The sequence below is a fragment of the Hemiscyllium ocellatum genome, chromosome 9 (assembly GCF_020745735.1).
Source record: "Hemiscyllium ocellatum isolate sHemOce1 chromosome 9, sHemOce1.pat.X.cur, whole genome shotgun sequence".
NCBI classification, from domain to species: Eukaryota; Metazoa; Chordata; class Chondrichthyes; order Orectolobiformes; family Hemiscylliidae; genus Hemiscyllium; species Hemiscyllium ocellatum.
The window spans coordinates 104,652,249-104,670,527 of record NC_083409.1 but is presented as its reverse complement, the minus strand read 5'-3'; the positions used below and the strand labels follow the sequence as shown (position 1 = coordinate 104,670,527).

The 18,279-nt window shown below is 40.5% G+C and overlaps 1 protein-coding gene across 2 annotated transcripts in view; it reads left to right on the top strand.

The window, feature by feature from the left end:
* Positions 1 to 18,279, top strand: part of fubp1 (far upstream element (FUSE) binding protein 1) — a 44,143-nt gene that overhangs the window by 25,316 nt on the left and 548 nt on the right. Inside the window, exons 5-20 of one of the 2 annotated variants that reach the window (XM_060830632.1) lie at positions 159 to 208; positions 6,778 to 6,849; positions 9,445 to 9,502; positions 9,770 to 9,932; positions 10,039 to 10,137; positions 10,230 to 10,340; positions 10,599 to 10,701; positions 10,805 to 10,905; positions 11,095 to 11,242; positions 12,287 to 12,447; positions 15,374 to 15,534; positions 15,626 to 15,705; positions 16,318 to 16,443; positions 16,779 to 16,859; positions 17,754 to 17,825; positions 17,912 to 18,072. In XM_060830632.1, the coding sequence (XP_060686615.1) occupies positions 159 to 208; positions 6,778 to 6,849; positions 9,445 to 9,502; positions 9,770 to 9,932; positions 10,039 to 10,137; positions 10,230 to 10,340; positions 10,599 to 10,701; positions 10,805 to 10,905; positions 11,095 to 11,242; positions 12,287 to 12,447; positions 15,374 to 15,534; positions 15,626 to 15,705; positions 16,318 to 16,443; positions 16,779 to 16,859; positions 17,754 to 17,825; positions 17,912 to 18,072 (1,747 nt within the window). Of the gene's footprint in view, positions 1 to 158; positions 209 to 6,777; positions 6,850 to 9,444; positions 9,503 to 9,769; positions 9,933 to 10,038; positions 10,138 to 10,229; positions 10,341 to 10,598; positions 10,702 to 10,804; positions 10,906 to 11,094; positions 11,243 to 12,286; positions 12,448 to 15,373; positions 15,535 to 15,625; positions 15,706 to 16,317; positions 16,444 to 16,775; positions 16,860 to 17,753; positions 17,826 to 17,911; positions 18,073 to 18,279 lie in introns of both variants that reach the window. The other variant, XM_060830631.1, reaches the window with a different exon arrangement.

Genomic DNA, 18,279 nt, shown 5'->3' with positions numbered 1-18,279 from the left:
ACTGATGTCCATCTAGTGGTAGCAATTGGTCAATGCTGTGAGCAGCCAAAGGCCCAGGACTTTAGTGCGAGGGCAGTGGGAATGGAAGAATGGGACTGAAGAAACCTCCAATTGTGCCAGTTAGTGTTAGATAATTTCTGAACTCTTTTTATACATAGGGCAATTGCCACGGAGGAATACAAAGTACCTGACGGTATGGTTGGATTCAGTAAGTAAACACATTATTTTATTCCATTTATATTTGTGTACACCAATGATGTTACTTTGACTCTTGAACATTTACTGCTTTTTACTGCTGTCAACATCTGTTTGACCAACCTCAGATACCTTTGGGAAAAACCAGCTTTAGCTTGTGCTGCACTCCATACTTTCAATAAAGACTGTGGTGAACCTTCCCACCCGCATACTTTGGCTGATTTTCCCCTAAACATCCTCCATCATGCACACTGAATTTTGATCCCTGTGACAGCATCTGTGCCTGCTCAGATGCTGCTGAAGCTGTCAGCACTTTTGTTATTTCCAGATTCATGTTTTGATTATTTTATGACCAGCCCTTTGCCTTTAAGGAGCCTACATTGAGTTCTGTTCCCATCCTTTACTCCCTGTGCCTTGTTTAAAAATTATATTTGGTGGAGCCTTCTGCTGGATAGTTCCCGGGTGTAAGAACCTTCTTACACTTCATTCAGTGCACCACTCTTTCTTCGCGTTAGTCAGCTTGAAGACCTTCTTAAAAACTACCTCTCTGAAGTTTTTGTCACTTTTCCTAACATACACCTTGAGCTTCACTTTCATGTTTTTGACCACTGTCTTTGAAAAGCACATTGGGGTGTTTTTCCATAAAGAATAAACAGGCTGCTATCAACTCTACATGCTTAAACACTGTACTGTTCGAATAGTTGGTTTGTTAGAAAGTAAAAATCATTTGCCTCTTCATATACCTTTTGCCTGGAAGACCATTCTGTTTGCCTCCACTGGTTTCATTTGCCTTTTTATTCTGTTGAGAATATTTCTTGCCACTTTTGCATTCAGAACTGGCTCAAAGGTAGAAGACAGAGGGTGGTTGGGGAGGGTTGTTTTTCAGACTGGAGGCCTGTGACCAGTGGAGTGCCACAAGGATCTGTGCTGACCCCTCTACTTTTTGTCATTTACATAAATGATTTGGATACGAGCATAAGAGATACAGTTAGTAAGCTTGAAGATGACACCAAAATTGGAGGTGTTGTGGACAGCGAAGAGGGTTACCTCAGATTACAACAGGATCTGGACCAGATGGGCCGATGGGCCAATGGGCTGAGAAGTGGCAGATGGAGTTTAATTTAGATAAATGCAAGGTGCTGCATTTTGGGAGAGCAAATTTTAGCAGGACGTCTACACTTAATGGTAAGGTCCTGGGAGTGTTGCTGAACAAAGAGACCTTGGAATGCAGGTTCGTAGTTCCTTGAAAGTGGAGTCGCAGGTAGATAGGATAGTGAAGAAGGCATTTGCTATGTTTTCCTTTATTGGTCAGAGTATCGAGTACAGGAATTGAGAGGTCATGTTGTGGCTGTACAGGTCATTGGTTAGGCCACTATTTGAATATTGTGTGTAAATCTGGTCCCTTTCCTATCGGAAAGATGTTGTGAAACTTGAAAGGGTTCAGAAAAGATTTATAACGATGTTGCCAGAGTTGGAGGATTTGAGCTACGGGGAAAGGCTGAACAGGCTGGGGCTGTTTTTCCTGGAGTGTCGGAGGATGAGGGGTGACCTTGTAGAGGTTTGCAAAATTGAGGGGCATGGATAGGATAAATGGACGAAGTCTTTTCCCCGGGGTCAGGGAGTCCAGAACTAGAGGGCACAGGTTTAGGGTGAGAGGGATAAGATATAAAAGAGACCTAAGGGCAACTTTTTCACGCAGAGGGTGGTACATATATGGAATGAGCTGTCAGCGGAAGTGGTGGAGGCTGATACAATTGTAACATTTAAAAGACATCTGGATGAGTATATGAGTAGGAAGGGTTTGGAGGGATATGGACCGGGTGCTGGCAGGTGGGATTAGATTGGGTTGGGATATCTGGTCGGCATGGACTGGTTGGACTGAAGGGTTTGTTTCCATGTTGTACATCTCTGTGACTCTGACTCTAGTATGTTATTTAGTCAGTGTTGTCAACCTGTGTCCAAGTTAACACTCTACCACTATTCCCAGTCTAACGTCATCGAGTCTAGATTAGAGTAGTGCTGGAAAAGCACAGCAGGTCAGGCAGCATCCGAGGAGCAGGAAAATCGACATATCGGGCAAGCTGAACCAAATTCAGGCAAAGCCTTGCACCGTCCTTACATGACCTGCACACATCCAACTCCTAGTAAGAGTCACTGGGATTACTTGTTTCATCTCCTAATGTAGCATTGGCACAAGTGGGATCAGCTAACTCGATGCAGACAGTCAAACCTCTCTGCTTTGGGCCTTGCCTAACTACATTGTGTTTGGTATATGACTCATTTCAGTATAATTAAGGAAAAACTTGATTGTTTTCTGTAAATTGAAAGAAGGTTTGAGCAATTGTGTAAAAAGTAGCATTAGGACCAGATGGATATACTTGCCAGAACATAAGAAATTTGAGCAAGAGCAGACCACTTCACTCTTCAGTCCTGCCTTGTTGGTCATGGTTGATCTGCTCCAGGCCTGAATCCCTGTTTTGTACCAGTTCAGCAAAGCTGTCAACTCCTTGATATATCAGAAATTTGTTTAAGTCTTTAAATATTTTCTAGACTCCACAACCTTCGAAGGTAGAAAATTTCAGATATTTGCTATCCTCTGGGAGACATTCTTTCAAATCTCAGTTTTAAATGCATTTCCTCTTATTCTGTATTTATTTCCCTTAGTCTGAGATTTCCCCACCGGTGAAAACACCTCAACATCCGCCCTGTCAAACCTCCTCAGAATCTTGTAAATTTCTATAATGTTAAGGACCAAGCCAAACCCCTCAAAACATTTCAAGAAAGTAACCGAGAGCCTAACTTTACCAGTAGTTTTAAGCAGATGAAAATCAGATATTCCAGGAGTGAAGATGTTGGTCAAGCCACTTATTTTTAAACAAAACAGAATTTATTTACAAGATTGTGGGTGGCACAGTGGTTAGCACTGCTATCTCACAGTGCCAGAGACCTGGGTTCAATTCCCACATCCAGCGACTGTGTGTAGTTTGCACATTCTCCCCGTGTCTGTGTGGGTTTCCTCCCACAATCCAAAAATGTGCAGATTAGGTGAATTGGCCATGCTGAATTGTCTGTAGTGTTAGGTGAAGGGGTAAATCTGGGGGAGTGGGTCTGGGTGGATTGCGCTTCGGCGGGTCGGTGTGGATTTGTTGGGTTGAAGGGCTTGTTTCCACATTGTAAGTAATCTAAATAATCTAATATAAATTACTGAATGAAATACAAACAAGAGAACAGAATGTAGAATAACTTAATCTGTTGGGTTTATGGATAGGTTATCCAAACTTAATGATGCTGATCCAAATACTTGCAACAATCCCCATTAAAAACCCCTTGGCACAAAAGGTAAAATCACTCACAGGGTCTTTGGAGAGATGTCAGAGAGAGAGAGAGAGAGTACCAGCAGGAACCTGCTTATCTGGGCTCAGCAGCTTTAGAATCACTACTGTACTAAAACTAAATCAGAGAAAAGCTGAGCTGGGACAACTGGCCACTCCCCTTTCATTGTGCAAGTGTTCTTTTTAAACTTGAAAGCCTTTTGTCTCTGGCAGTATCTGTTAGCTATGATCAGACTAGCTCTAAAGCCCTTCAACTTAGACTTTTCAGAGACTGTCTCTTTAATGACCACTTTGGGGGAAAAAAATCAAGGACATCATGACCTTGTTAAAGGAGCAGTATTGTCACAATAAGACCACCCCTCATGCTTCTAAACTGAGTTATACAGCAGAGAAACAGGCCTGTCCCTGCCCTTGTGTACAGCATACTATGCCCTGGCTTTTTAAGTGGTTCATCTTAAATATTGAGACTACCAGGCAGCGCATTTCATATTTTACCCCACAGTGTGAGAAAAAATTATTTTCCAGATCTCCTCCAAAGTACTTAATCCTCACCTTAAACTTAGGCCCTCTGTTCTTAGGCACACCTGCTTTGGAGAAGAGACTCTCAATCTCCAGTCTATGCCTCTCAATATTGTAAATCTACCCACCCACATACTCGCCTAGCTCAAAATGGAGATGTTTCATTCCAGATGAATCTCCTCTTCACCCAGTCAGGTGCAATCACATCTTTCCCATAGTGCAGTGACCACAATTGCCCAATCAGTGTCATCTGAGACCATTTTCATCACTATCAACACCTTGACCAATTTATCTAATCTGCAGATTTACTAATTACAGATGAACCTTGATTATCCGGCTTTGGATTATCTGAACAAGATTGCAAGGTCCCAATGTTTGGTTAAACTGTTATCCCGCATTTGATTAATTGAAGGAAATACTCCCTGCCCATGTCCTTCGGTTAATTGAGGTTCTTCTGTATCCCATTGGCATTTGTACCAAGTCATTAATGTGCATAACAAACAAAGGAGGGTTCCTGTTCCCTTTGGATTACAGCTGGTCACAGGCTTCCAATTAGAAAAACAGCCCATTGCTTGTAAGCCAGTTTTGGATTCAGTTCACTAACATGCCTTGGATTCTTGGGCTCTTAACAGTTGGAGCAGCTTTCCATGTGTGACCTTTGTTTTAAAATCCTTCCTAAAGTCCATGTAATCTACATCAACTGCACTGCATTCATCAATATATTTGGTCATTTGGTTCAAATAAACTCTTATTAAATTAGTTAGATAAGAGCTTCCTTCAGAAACCAGTGCCTTTCCTGCCACTGGTGTCGCACTAACTGATTTGCAATTACCTGGCCTATCCCTGCTGTTTTTGTTGAACAAAGGAACCACATTAGCTATCTTTCACTCATCTGACATTTCACGTATTGCCAGCCAAGTATGAACACCTCTATCAGGGCCCCTTGCCTCTCGTAGCAACCTGGGATAATCTCATCAGGCCCTGAGGATTTATGCACGTTGGTGTCTGTTAAAACATCTAATGTCTCCTCCTTGTTAATCTTAACATGTTCTAGGAATAGTGAAATTAATAGTGGTAAGGCATAACCAGCATTGTCATTCACAATAGGTTAACCCCTGAACCCCAGGAATCAGCCTAGTGAGCCTCTTTAGTACAGTCACCAATATCAGTTTCTCCTTTTCATTTAGTACAGTACCAAACCCCAGGTGCATTATCACCAACACCCTGTATGTGTAAGAAGTCTTTCCTGCTTTTAAACTTCTAACTACTTAGCAGTAACAGCTGAAGTTCCATTTGTTCTGTTAACCACCTGCTCATGTCTTTGTGTCTCATATACAATGGAGCCTTTGGAGTTTCTCTATTTAAATAATAGTCTGACATTTCATTTTCCTGCCAAATGTATGACCTCAAGTTTTCCTTCATTAAACTCTATCAACAATGTTTTGGACATTTAAGCTATCCATATCTCCTTGGAGATTCCAGGTGTCCTCAACAATATGTGCCCTCCGATCTGCTTTTATATTGTCAGAAGATTTAGATACATTACATTCTGCCCCTCCTCCAAGTCACTAATACAGATAGAACTGATCATTGTGAAACTGTACATTTCCAACCTGAAAAAGACCCTTTAATCCAGACACTCCCTTTGTTAACCAATCCTCAAGTGAAGCGTCATTTTTTCTGATGATGCAGAGAAGAATAAACTGTTCTTTTAGCAAATGATTTGTGTTTAAGTGATTCGGATAATGCACTGCTGTTTATCTGGATCTGAAATGTATGCTTAATTTCCATAAGAAAATCAGTGTTTTTCATTCTGACCACCTCATGACCGTTGTGATTCCTGGGTTTGCAATTTTGAATTTCACTTGCTCTTGTACTTTTCTTTCTCCCTGCTCTGTTCACACCCATTCTCTTTCCTGACTGTCTCGCTCTCTGGTCGCTGTACTCATTAATTTGACCCCAGAGTTGTAAGAGCTGGTGTTTGGAGGGATTGATTCCAGTGGCGGTCAGCTGAAGTTCCATTTGTCGTGATAACTAGCTGCTGCACCTGAATGCTCATGTTTTGTGTCTGATGTACAACTCTTTGATCTGTGGCATGATTATTCATTCAAAGATATGCAGGTTAGGTGATTTGGCTTTGCTAAGTTGCCCATAGTGTTCAGGGATGTGTAGGTGAGGTCATTAGTCTGGGATAAACGTAGAGAAATGGGTAGGGAAATGGGACTGGGTGGGTTACTGTTCCGAGGGTCGGTGTGGACTTACTGGGCTGAAGGGCCTCACTGTAGGGATTCTATGATTCATTCCTGTATTGTGTATAGAAGTGCATAATAGGTAAATAATGTAATCCCAGGGAATGGGTTTTTGAATTTAACTTTGATGTAGAGGTACCAGTAAACAGGGAACATTCGCTTTGATGATCTCTTGGTGATCATCACTTAGTCAAACTCAGTGCACTCAAATGGAGATCCAACAGACCCTTAGTCCCCAATCAGAACTATCAAAGTGGCCCGTTGCTACACAGCCATTATACCTCAGAGCTTGTGATCCCAAAATTTTCATCTCATTCACGACATAGTTTGGGAACCTGTGCTCTCAGTAATAGATTCAAAGAGATGGCAATTGCTGGCTTGTTTTTTGCTGAATTGACTATGCTTGTGAAACTGTTTGCCAGCATATTTGATAGTTCTGTTTGGTTTGAAAATCAGCATATTTGTGATATTTTTAATTGCAGTAATTGGTCGAGGTGGAGAACAAATCTCACGCATTCAACAAGAGTCTGGGTGCAAAGTACAGATCGCTCCTGGTAAGATAGTTTTAATCTTTGAGTTTGTGCTTTGATTGGATTATTTGCATCTTATTTTACAGGAAGTGGATCTGAAATAGGTATGAAACACATGAAAGGAGACCGTAGTCTAGAATTAGAACCATGTGCAGTTAGTTTATTCTATGTGTACTAATTTTGGTCTTGTTAAATCAAGGTCTTATTTTGTTGCCCCTTGATTCAAGGATAGTTTGATGCCTTGGATTTATATGAATTTCTAATTGTGTTATCAAAAAATTGGACCATTCAGTTTAATAGGTGTGTATTGATTACCTTCTGCATGACCAGTTTTGTACTTTGCCTCATTTCACCTGATCAGTTGCCTCATTTCCTGAAGAAGGGCTTTTGCCCGAAACGTCAAATCTCCTGTTCCTTGGATGCTGCCTGACCTGCTGCGCTTTTCCAGCAACACATTTTCAGCTCTGATCTCCAGCATCTGCAGTCCTCACTTTCTCCTCATTTGGTTCTGTCTACTTATTACACAGACTCACACACTACATGTACTTCAGCTTCCTTTGCATACATGCAATCTAATTCTATTAGTTCTGTGTGTGATGGCAAGAGAAATATTGAAATCTTGTGCTCTAGGACCAGTTTGCATGCAGAGTAGAGCTGTTCTGTTAAAACAACACTGGTGTCTGCCTAGCACTAAAAAGGTATCCTGGACTTTCCTGTCCACAAAAGCTAGGACAAACTCCAGCCAGCCACCTGCTGCCCCATTAGCCTGTTCTCATTCCCAAAGTGGTGAAAGATGCTGTTGAAGCCCCACCAAAACTAGGCTCAGTAGGATGTTTCATAAATAGGAGGCACCACAGGTTGGAGTCATATCAAGCAGAGTGGAGGTTTATCTTGATTGTTGGAGGTTAGTCATGTCAGTCCTGCAACATGACTGGAGGAACTCGTCAGGGTAATGTCTGAAGACCAACTGGCTTCAGCTGATTCTTGATTGAAATTAAAAGTGGGAATGTTGCCTGATTGCACAATGTCCACCACTATTCGTGACACTGTCACAGAGTCCCTACTGACAAGACCAATGGCAGATATGAATAAAAACAGTGCACACAATGAAAATTAAATAAAAGCCAATCGGGTAGTTGTCCACTTAGAGCAAAATCCATAGAAAATTTAGGGTTGACTTGATGCATGGCAAGTAACATTCATACCACGTAAGTGCCAGATAATGACCATCTCTCACAAGAGAAAACGTGATATCCTCTTGAAGTTCAGTGGCGTTCCAACACTCCTATCAACATTGAGAAACTGAACGGGACAGGCACATACTATTGAAAAGCCTGTGAGAAACTCAGGTTTCTCTGACTAGGTCACTTGCCTTATGACTCTCAAACCCTGTCCACCATCTACAAGGTCAGGAATATTTAAGATTATTCCCACTTGTCTGGCGGAATGCAATTTGAACAACACTTGGGAAACAGAAAATGGGAAAAGAAGTAGGCCATTCAGCCCTCTGAACCCGCTCTGCAATTCAATATGATCATGATTGACCACTTTATACCCTTCAGCCCTATGAGCAATATCTAACACCTTGAAAACTCTGTTTGAGTAGTTAACAATTCAGGAGGTTTGATACCATCCAAGCCAATGCCATCCATTTAGAACATATTGCGAGAAAGCGAGGACTGCAGATGCTGGAAATCAGAGTCAAGAGTGGTGCTTGTCCTGATGTGCTTTTCCAGCACCATATTCCCATCCATTTGATTGTCAGCTAATCCACAGCTTTCATCATTTGATCCTCTACCATTGACGCATGGTAGCAGTGATTTATACCATCTGCAAATTCAGTGCAGCAACTTATTAAAACTGTTTTTCACAGCACTTCCAAAACAATGACCCCTACACCTGGACGGACAAGAGCAACAAATGCTGCAGGTTTACCTCCAAGCGGCCCACACTACCCTGACTTGGAACTCAATCCCAGTTTCATCATTCAAAATTGACTCCTTTCCTGTCAACAGCGTGATGTATCTACTCAACTCACACCACTGTTGACTGCAGTGATCCTAGAAAGTAGCTTACTCCTGTTACCTGTGGGGAATTGCAACTGAATTCGCCCTCTCAAGTCCATCAAATAAATTATCAATACTCTGAGGAAGAAAAGTTTTCCTGAACGCCTTATTGGGATTAATTAGTGCCAATCTTTTATTGTTGGCTATGGATCTCTGCACTTTTCAGAAGAAGTCACAACAGAGATCCTGCTTCAAATTCTCTTCCTCTGGAAGTAAACCCCATCATGTGATTTACAGCTTTTAATATGCTTGATACAGTTACACATATGTTAAAGTTCTTAGTAACATATTGATTTTTGTTGCCTTGCTTATGAGCTATTATACCTTGAGTCGGTGTAATTTAAAATGTTGGTCTTGTACTTGAATTTGACCAGATTATTTCTATAAATGGTAAGCAGCAGTGATCTCTATAGTAGAACTCCACTTCCTATATTCCATGAGTCAAAGTAATTTACCATTAATATCTACTTTGTTTTCCTGCTGGTGTTCAAGCTCCAGTTATGATTGTGTTCTAGCTCGATATGCTCTGACATAACATAAATTTGATTTTCAGACAGTGGTGGTTTACCAGAAAGATCTTGCATGCTGACAGGAAGTCCTGATTCCATTGTGTAAGTATATTTAAAATGTTGAGTGATTTCTGTGTATGGCGTACCATAGCACCTACCCTAGGATAAATACAATGCAGAATGATCATTTGTGTACCTGTGTGGTTTAAGCACAAGTAGTCCAATTACAGTTAGCACTCTGAATTTATATTCAAGTCTGGTAGTGTATAGGGAAGTAATTAATATTTGTATTTTTCTTCTCCCCATTCACCCACCATTCTCATTTCAGGTATACTTAAAACTACCTTTTTAATGTATTTGTTTATATAGAGCTGCAAAGAGGTTACTTGATCAAATTGTTGAAAGAGGCCGAATTGGTCCCGGTACGCATCATGGAGATGGACCAGGTACTTCAGTGCAGGAGATTATGATTCCTGCGAGCAAAGCTGGACTTGTAATTGGGAAAGGTGGAGAAACAATCAAGCAACTGCAAGTAAGAATTATGTTCATTGTTTTTACCTTGTTTTGTAAGTACTGAGGTATGGTACTTGGTTCAACATGCAAAGGTGAGTACATGGAGTTGTTTTATTGTAAAATAGGAGCGTGCGGGAGTCAAGATGGTGATGATTCAAGATGGACCTCAGCCAACAGGATCAGATAAACCCCTCCGCATCACTGGAGATCCATTTAAAGTACAGGTAGGATGATTGTTTTTGCCAACTTACGTCATCATAAGTGTTACTAATATCAGAAAAATTGAGTACAAGTATTTTTCCATTGTGTGATTTAGCAAGCCAAGGATATGGTGATGGACCTAATTCGTGACCGAGAGCAGGGTGGTTTTAGAGAGCAGCGTAATGAGTACGGATCCCGTTTAGGAGGAACAAATGAAGCATTGGATGTAAGTGCAAGCCATACTGACCAGCAAATTAAATAAGTTGAAGGTTGAATACTTTTTATTTCAACCCCTTCAGCAGAGAAGTGCTGAAATGCAGTGATCTGTTTATTTTTGATTGGTTTTTATTTAATTTTCATTTATCATCAGGTTGAGTTCATTGCCAGGTGTGCCTGCAAAAACAATATTATTCATATTGCCATTGGTCTTGCCGTAGGGTGTCTCTGTCAAAGTACAATATATACTAATTATGTTTACTGTTAGGTCCCTGTACCTCGCTTTGCTGTTGGTATTGTAATAGGGAGAAGCGGAGAAATGATTAAGAAGATACAGAACGATGCTGGTGTGAGGATTCAGTTCAAGCCAGGTGAATTTATTAAAGACTAACCCATTTCAATTTGAGTCATTTAAATTTTATACTTTTCTTAACTTTCCAAAAAAAATCCTCCCAATAATTTTTTTATCACAAGATGACGGGACGACGCCAGAAAGGATAGCTCAGATCTTGGGCCCTCCCGACAGATGTCAGCACGCTGCAGAAATACTTACAGACCTCCTACGAAGTGTGGAGGTTAGGTTACAAATGCTTTCTTTTAAGCATGTCGGTTTAAATGTTTGTCATAATTGTGCTTCACTGACATTTTGCTGTTTTCCTACCTTGTATTGAACGTTGATAGTTAGGAAACTTTTTTGTGTTGTTCGCCAGTTGGAACCATCCCGTAAAGAATAGTTCAGAAGTTTTTTTCACCCTCATTTTTAGGCTGGAATGCCTCCAGGTCCTGGTGGTCCTGGGCCAGGCAGAGGAAGAGGGAGAGGCCAAGCAAATTGGAATATGGGCCCTCCTGGTGGACTTCAAGAGTTCACTTTCACGGTACCGAGCAGCAAGACTGGGATAATCATTGGCAAAGGTAATGTGTTGTGCAAAATTACTCTGTTTCTAGTTTCATTTAAAATACAGTTGCAGCCATGTGCAGAGAGTGTCCTGGTATTTTCCTGTTTTACAGAATTGCTCAAATAATGTTAAGTCTTTCTAATTGCATTGTGTTTACATCTCACTGAGGCCATTCAACCTAATAAGTGTGTTTGTGTCCCACAAATGATGCTTATGATATTACTGCATCTAATTTTAATGATGTTTGTTCTAGTTTTTTTTCATCCTTATGGAATTAGCTAGATTCCCCAAAGCAGCGTCTATGCTGAATTGCTGATGTCATGGCTAATTCCATGTCTGAACTATTGATGTAAAAAGGTTTTGTTTTCCAGCATTGGTGAGGGGTGGAACATGGGTCATATTGAAATAGATTAGTGAGAAAAAGTAATCAGACGTCATTCAGAATGCCAAGTGTTTTGTATGTTAAGAAGGGGTAACGGTCTATTTGACTGCTGTGTGGGAATAGTGGAGAGGAAATTTGGACATCAGAGGTTAGAGTACAGGTGGATAATTTGGACGAAGTATCAGAAGGCTTTATTCTGAGACTAACCTCTGTTATATCTGACCAAGGAAAGAATGCAACTTTCATAGAATCCTCGACAGGGTAGAAGCAGCCCATTCCGGACATCGAGGCCACAACAACCCTCCAAAGAGCATGCCACCGAGTCCCAGCCTGCTACCCTATCCCTGTAACCCCGCATTTTCTATGGTTAATCCAAGTAGCCTGCACATCTTTGGCTTGCGGGAGGAAACAGGTGCATCTGGCGGAAACTCTTGCAGACTCTGAGAGAATGCGCAAACTCCACACATAGTTGCCCGCAGGTGGAATTGAATCCAGGTCTTTGGCGCTGAAAGGCACCAGTGCTAACTGTTGAGCCACTCTGCTGTCCTGTGGCAGTTCCCAGCAGTCTTTGATTGTGACTGAAAAGTATTAAGACCGAATGTTTGTTTGTTCATAAAGAATTAACTAAAGACCCAATTGGTATCAGTGTTCACAAATTTCTGAAAATCTCTGCTTTAGGTGGTGAGACCGTAAAGGCAATTAGCCAACAGTCAGGGGCAAGGATTGAGCTTCAGAGAAACCCACCTCCAAATGCTGATCCCAACTTTAAAATGTTTATTATTCGTGGATCAACTCAGCAGATTGATTATGCTCGACAACTTATTGAAGAGAAGATTGGGGTAAGTCTTAAAACCATCTAATTGGCATATTGAGACATGGTGCCAAAAACACGCACAAAAGGTGCAAGTACACATGCACATGTAATTTAATTTTTAAGAATATCACCTGCCTAAAAGTGTGCATCACTAACTTTGTTTTAAACTTAGTAGCAGAAAAATATAGTCAACATCATCTAAATTTCCAAGTTCTGCATATGGTTGGTAGCTAACCTATTGGATAGCACTTCAAGAATCTGGGATGTTGTGACATCATTCATTCGTGCATTTGAAACTGCACCGAAATATACACAGAGCGCTTGACTTTCTGTAACAATGGCTGATAGAGTAAATTGTGATCAAATGTGAGGTTATTCACTTAGCATAGAAAAGCAGAACATTTTTGAAAGATGTTGATGTTCAGAACAGTTGGATTACTTCTACAAAGAAAAATGTTAGCATGGAGGTACGTTAGTATTTTAAGGCAAATCTTTATTTCAAGGGGATTGGAGTACTTGAAAAAGCAAGCCATGCTACAAACACTAAGACTATGGTGAGACAATACTGCAGTACAGTCTGCTGTTTTGTTCATATTTCTGGGAATTATGCTTGCATTGGAGGTGGTGCAATGACAGTTCATTGCCTTTATTCTGGGTACAGAGAGTTGTTCTTTATGAAAGGCTGTGAACTGGTCCTTCACTCCTTGAAGTTTATATCTCATCAAAATGAGAGGGGTTCTGAAACATCTTAAGAGTTGATACTGAGGAAACTAGAAGGCAAGCATTCTCAAATTAATGGTGAATTAATTGAAGCTGAGTTGAGAAATTTCTTAATTCACTGGTATGATTCTTTGAAATTGCAAAGAATATTTAAGACTTGGGTACAGATTTGTAGCCTTTTGGAATTGAGGCAAGTGTGGAATGCGTGGGAAAGTGGAGTTGGGACAGAAAATCATGAATTTTTTTCTATGACAGAACAAGCTTGAGAGGCATATAATTTAGTCATGTCTTTGTCATATGTTCTGATGTTCAATCATGGGCAGAGATGGAGTGAATTGGACCATTACCAATGTAGAATGGAAAGTTAAAATGAAGAATCTTGATGTCTGTTGTGTAAAAGTAAACCAAGTTGATGGAATGTATGTATGATTTGGAGGTGCAGGTGTTAAACTGGGGTGTACAAAATTAAAAATCACAAAACACCTGGTTATAGTCCAACAGGTTTATTTGAAAGCACTAGCTTATGGAGTGCTGCTCCTTCATCAGACTGTTGTGGAGTATAAGATCCACAACCACCTGATGAAGGAGCAGCACTCCGAAAGCTAGTTCTTCCAAATAAACCTGTTGGAATTTATGTAGCACACCATGGTTATTACTTTTGCCAGGAATTTGTTGTATTCTTGTTGGTTAGCAGGGAGTGATTTCTTGCAACCTGACCTGCTTATCCAGAAAGTCCCTTTTAAAGTGATTGGAGAGGGTAGCGCCATTTTATGATAGTGCCAGATTTTGAAAGAATGTTCATCCTGACTTCCAATTCACCACCGTCCCTCAAAATCAACTCTTCCACTGTCTTAGACTTAGCAAATTACTTGCATGTGATCCAGACTTAATGTGAAGCAATTTCCTCCATTAAGTAAATATTTTGAAGACAGAATCCACTGTCTTTAATCTTGACTGTAGATTTGATTCACTAATCATAACTCTGTCCCTCACCCTTGCTAGGGTCTGAGGCTCGAACATTTCGCAACCCAAGTAACATGATCCTGAGATGAATATCATCATTAGGCCTTATCTTTGAATTCACTTAATTCTGCCGTGCCTCTGTTCATCTGATGCTTAACTTATTCATGGCTTTGTAAAACCTGCCTTTTGGACCAAGATTTTGATTTTCTTCCTTCCGACTTCCTCCTGTGGCTCAGTTTCAGACTTTTTTTGTGGTATTTGTAGTACCTATGTAAATACAAGATGTTTACCAGTCAGTGAATTCACTGAGCCTTAATGGGATCAATGGTTCCAGCATACAGTGTCCTCATGCCTGATAGCGCACTGTCCTATAGCATCCAGTGTGACAGTATGGTGATGAAATCTGTTTACTGAATGCATTGTTAATTTTCAAGTTAGCTGCTGTAACATCGTGGACTTCTCAAAAATGGGTTTTTAATCTCCTAATTTTTGTCATAATCCAAAGCAAGTGTCTGAAAATTAGGATTACACTTCTAGCTTTCTTAATATTGAAAACTAAAATGATATTTTTATCACATTGAATGCAGCAAGGGCATTGTCAAATATAAGGTTGATTCCATTTCTGTGTGGATCTTTGTTTTATTGGTCTGGAAATTTATTTTGAAGGAAGCCTCATTTCTGGGATAAAGTGTTTTTCTTGTGAAAAACAAGTTGGCTAAGTTGGAACTTGGAATGAGAGGGGACCTTATTGAAACAAGTTCATTTCTGAGGGGATTTGACAACGTGGAAGGTGAAATTATGTTCTCACTTGCAGCTCAGCATAGAAACGGGAGCACGTATCAAAAATTAGGCGTTTCCCAGTTCAGTCTCCGGTGCAGAGGTTATGTTTTCCTGAGGATTCTTTGAGTCTGTGAAATTCTCTTTCACCGAGTAATTGATGCTGGGACATTAGTTATATAGAAGACTGAGATTTTTGATGAACAAGATAGTTGTGTTATGGTGCAGGCAGAATGTTGATTTAAGGTCACGTCATAGCCAACATTTCATTGAATGATGGAGTAAGCGTGAGGCACCAAACAGGAAACTCCTCCAATTCTTGTGGCAGAATGCCCGTTGAATACTTGCATTAAAATATATCTTCTACGCGACTTAACTCCGTGGAGAATTGTTATATGTTTGCTTTTGTTTTGAAGTCTGGTGATCTCTTAGCAGGAACTTACCTTTTTGTACACCTGATTATATTTCACAATGTATGTTTGTGCATTTAGGCTCCTACTGGTCCTCCTGGGCCACCTGGTCCCCATGGTCCTCATGGACCACACTTGCCTCCTGGCCCTCATGGGCCCCCTGCTCCTCCAGGCCCTGGAACTCCTATGGGGCCCTATAATCCAGGGCCCTATAATCCAGGCCCACCTGGTCCTCCTCAACAGTAAGTAAATTGATTTTACACAGCACAATTGTTTTAAAGTTGACTACAATATGTACTATGTTGCCATGACGTAATCTCTCAACCTCTGCAGTGGTCCACCAGCACCATATGCTCCACAAGGATGGGGGAATACCTATCAGCCCTGGCAGCAACAGAGCCAACCAGATCCAAGTAAGACCACTTTAAAAAATATATTTTGCATGCAAACTTTTAAAAGTAATCCACTGAGTTCTTCAGTAGCTCATTTTTGTTTTAATAAATACATTCTGTTTTTGGGACCATATAGACCCACGGGGCCCAGGTTTGATTCCTGGTGTCTTAACATTTGTTCATTCGTGGGACGTGGTTAGCGCTGGCTCGGCCAGTATTTATTTCCCATCATTAGTTGCCCTTGAGATTTGGCTGATCTTATCCAGGATACATGAGGTGGTATCCGTTAAGTTTCCCACCCTTAATTGACATCTAGTAATCCCTGTTTCAGAAGCATGCAAGTCCCAGTGTCAGTTGAGGTCAGGGTTGGCTTTAACTGAGATTTCCTCCTTAGCTAACGAGCTGAACAATCTTTACACTGTTGAGACTCATGCTTGCTGACTGACCAGTTGGATGGTATCCTGGAGAGTAGCTTGCACTTGTGGAATCATGTACAAGCAGGATTTGACATTTCAGAAGAAGAGGAAAAGAAAATGATCCCCAGAGTTTACTGTTATGTTCAAGTTATTGAATACAATTTTATCTACAGTGTTTGAGTGCTAGCAGTAATGTAATTTTTTTAATCTGTTGTAGATAAAGCTGGAGATGCAAATACAGCTGCATGGGCAGCATATTACGCTCAGTATTATCAGCAACAAGCACAGCAGCCACCTGCACCTTCAAGCACTGGTCAGGGCAGTACCCCAAATTCTGCACCGGGTAAATCATTGAGTATTTTATCAGAGCTTCTGGCGACACTGACAGAGTTATTTACTGCAGTTGTAAAAAACCTTCGAGAACTAAGCTTGCATCTTACCCCAAAAGAAATTTCATAAGCTGGTGACTTTTGGAAACTAGTATTAGTGGTTATTATCCCTGTTTCTTAAATCAGTGGCATAATGTGCCTGAATCACTTTCCACAGAGGGTTAGAAAATCTCTTCTAGCAGCTTCTAGGTTTCCTATTGTTATAAACTGTCAACCTCCTTTCTTCCCTCTGGGAATTAATATCCTTGTTGTTAATATGATAATCATGGCTCTGTACTTTTATCAGCAGCTGATCCAAACCAACCCAACCCAGCCCAACCTCCTCAGACTGATTATACCAAAGCCTGGGAAGAATATTACAAGAAATTAGGTAAGTACTTTAGGTTGGATTGTCAAAGTTTAAGGTTGATAGTAAGGACACTCATAACAGACAAGATGGGAAAGCTGCAATTGTAAAAATCATTGTAATTGTAAAATTAAAGTATAGAATGCGCTTTGTGCTGGATTGTAAGGTAGGTGGTAGAGAAGCCCCGTCCCTTTACAAGTGGACATGGTATGCTTTTAAAATAGCATTGGCCAACAGCATGATTGACTTTGTTTGTTGTCCTACTTAACGGTGGAGTTTTGCAAATCTTTGTGCCACTGCTCATCATCTGGTGTTGAATCGCATCTTTGCTCATAGCACCCCAAAGAAAATCCTGTTGCACAAAAAGCAGATGACATATCAATCCTGTGCATTTATATTCAAATATATTGATTCATCATTCCAGTACAATTCTCAACAATTAGAAATTGCAAATTTAAAGTAAATTTTTGAATAGTCCTAATACACGTTGTTGCAGTCATGGTTTTAAGATGTTCTAAAGAACAATTTTAAGCAGCCTGAATTTTAAGGAAAGGACTTCGCGCTGAAATAAATACCCGGCTAGGGGAATGAGTGATACAAAACATAGAACTGCAAATGCTGAAGATCTTAAACAGAAATTGCTGGAGAAACTGAGCTTGTTGGCAGTATCTGTTAAGGCTGAGTTACCATTTCTGTCATGAAGGGTTACTGGACTAGAAATGTTAATTCTGCTTTCTCTCCACAGGTAGCTGGCACACCTGCTGAGTTTATCTAGCAGTTTCTGTATATTAGGTGAATGAGTAAAGTATAACCATGTGTTTGTTGGAATCTATTACTTTGAAGACTGAAATTAAATGTTTTCCTAAACATTCAATACTTAAGATTTATTTCACAAAATGTTAACCATCTTTTGTTTAGGTCAACAGGGACAACCACAAGGAGCACAACAGGATTATACAAAAGCTTGGGAAGAATACTACAAGAAACAAAGTATGTATGTATTTGAAAAGCATGATTCAAGTGTGTTTGAGTTTTCTGAACTTGATCAATGATTCAATCCTACTTGTTTGTTTCAGGTCAGGCAGCTCAAGCTTCTAGTACGGCAGCTCAGCCAGGTGGGCAGCCAGACTACAGTGCTGCGTGGGCTGAGTATTACAGACAGCAAGCAGCTTATTACAGTCAGACGAACTCCCAAGGAATTCCCCAGCATCCGCCAGCGCAACAACCCCCCCCACAGGTAAATTCCAGTAAATAAAAGATTCACGGTTGAAAGTGTGCTTTTGATTCGGCATGAAATAAAGCTTGATGTATCCCTACATAACTTCAGTGAGATTCATTGATAACTTGCAAAGTGATGAAATTAATAGTATGCACACTGCATATCAATACCCTCGTACACTTGAAAGTTAACTTTATACTACATTCAGAAGAACACATTTGAAGA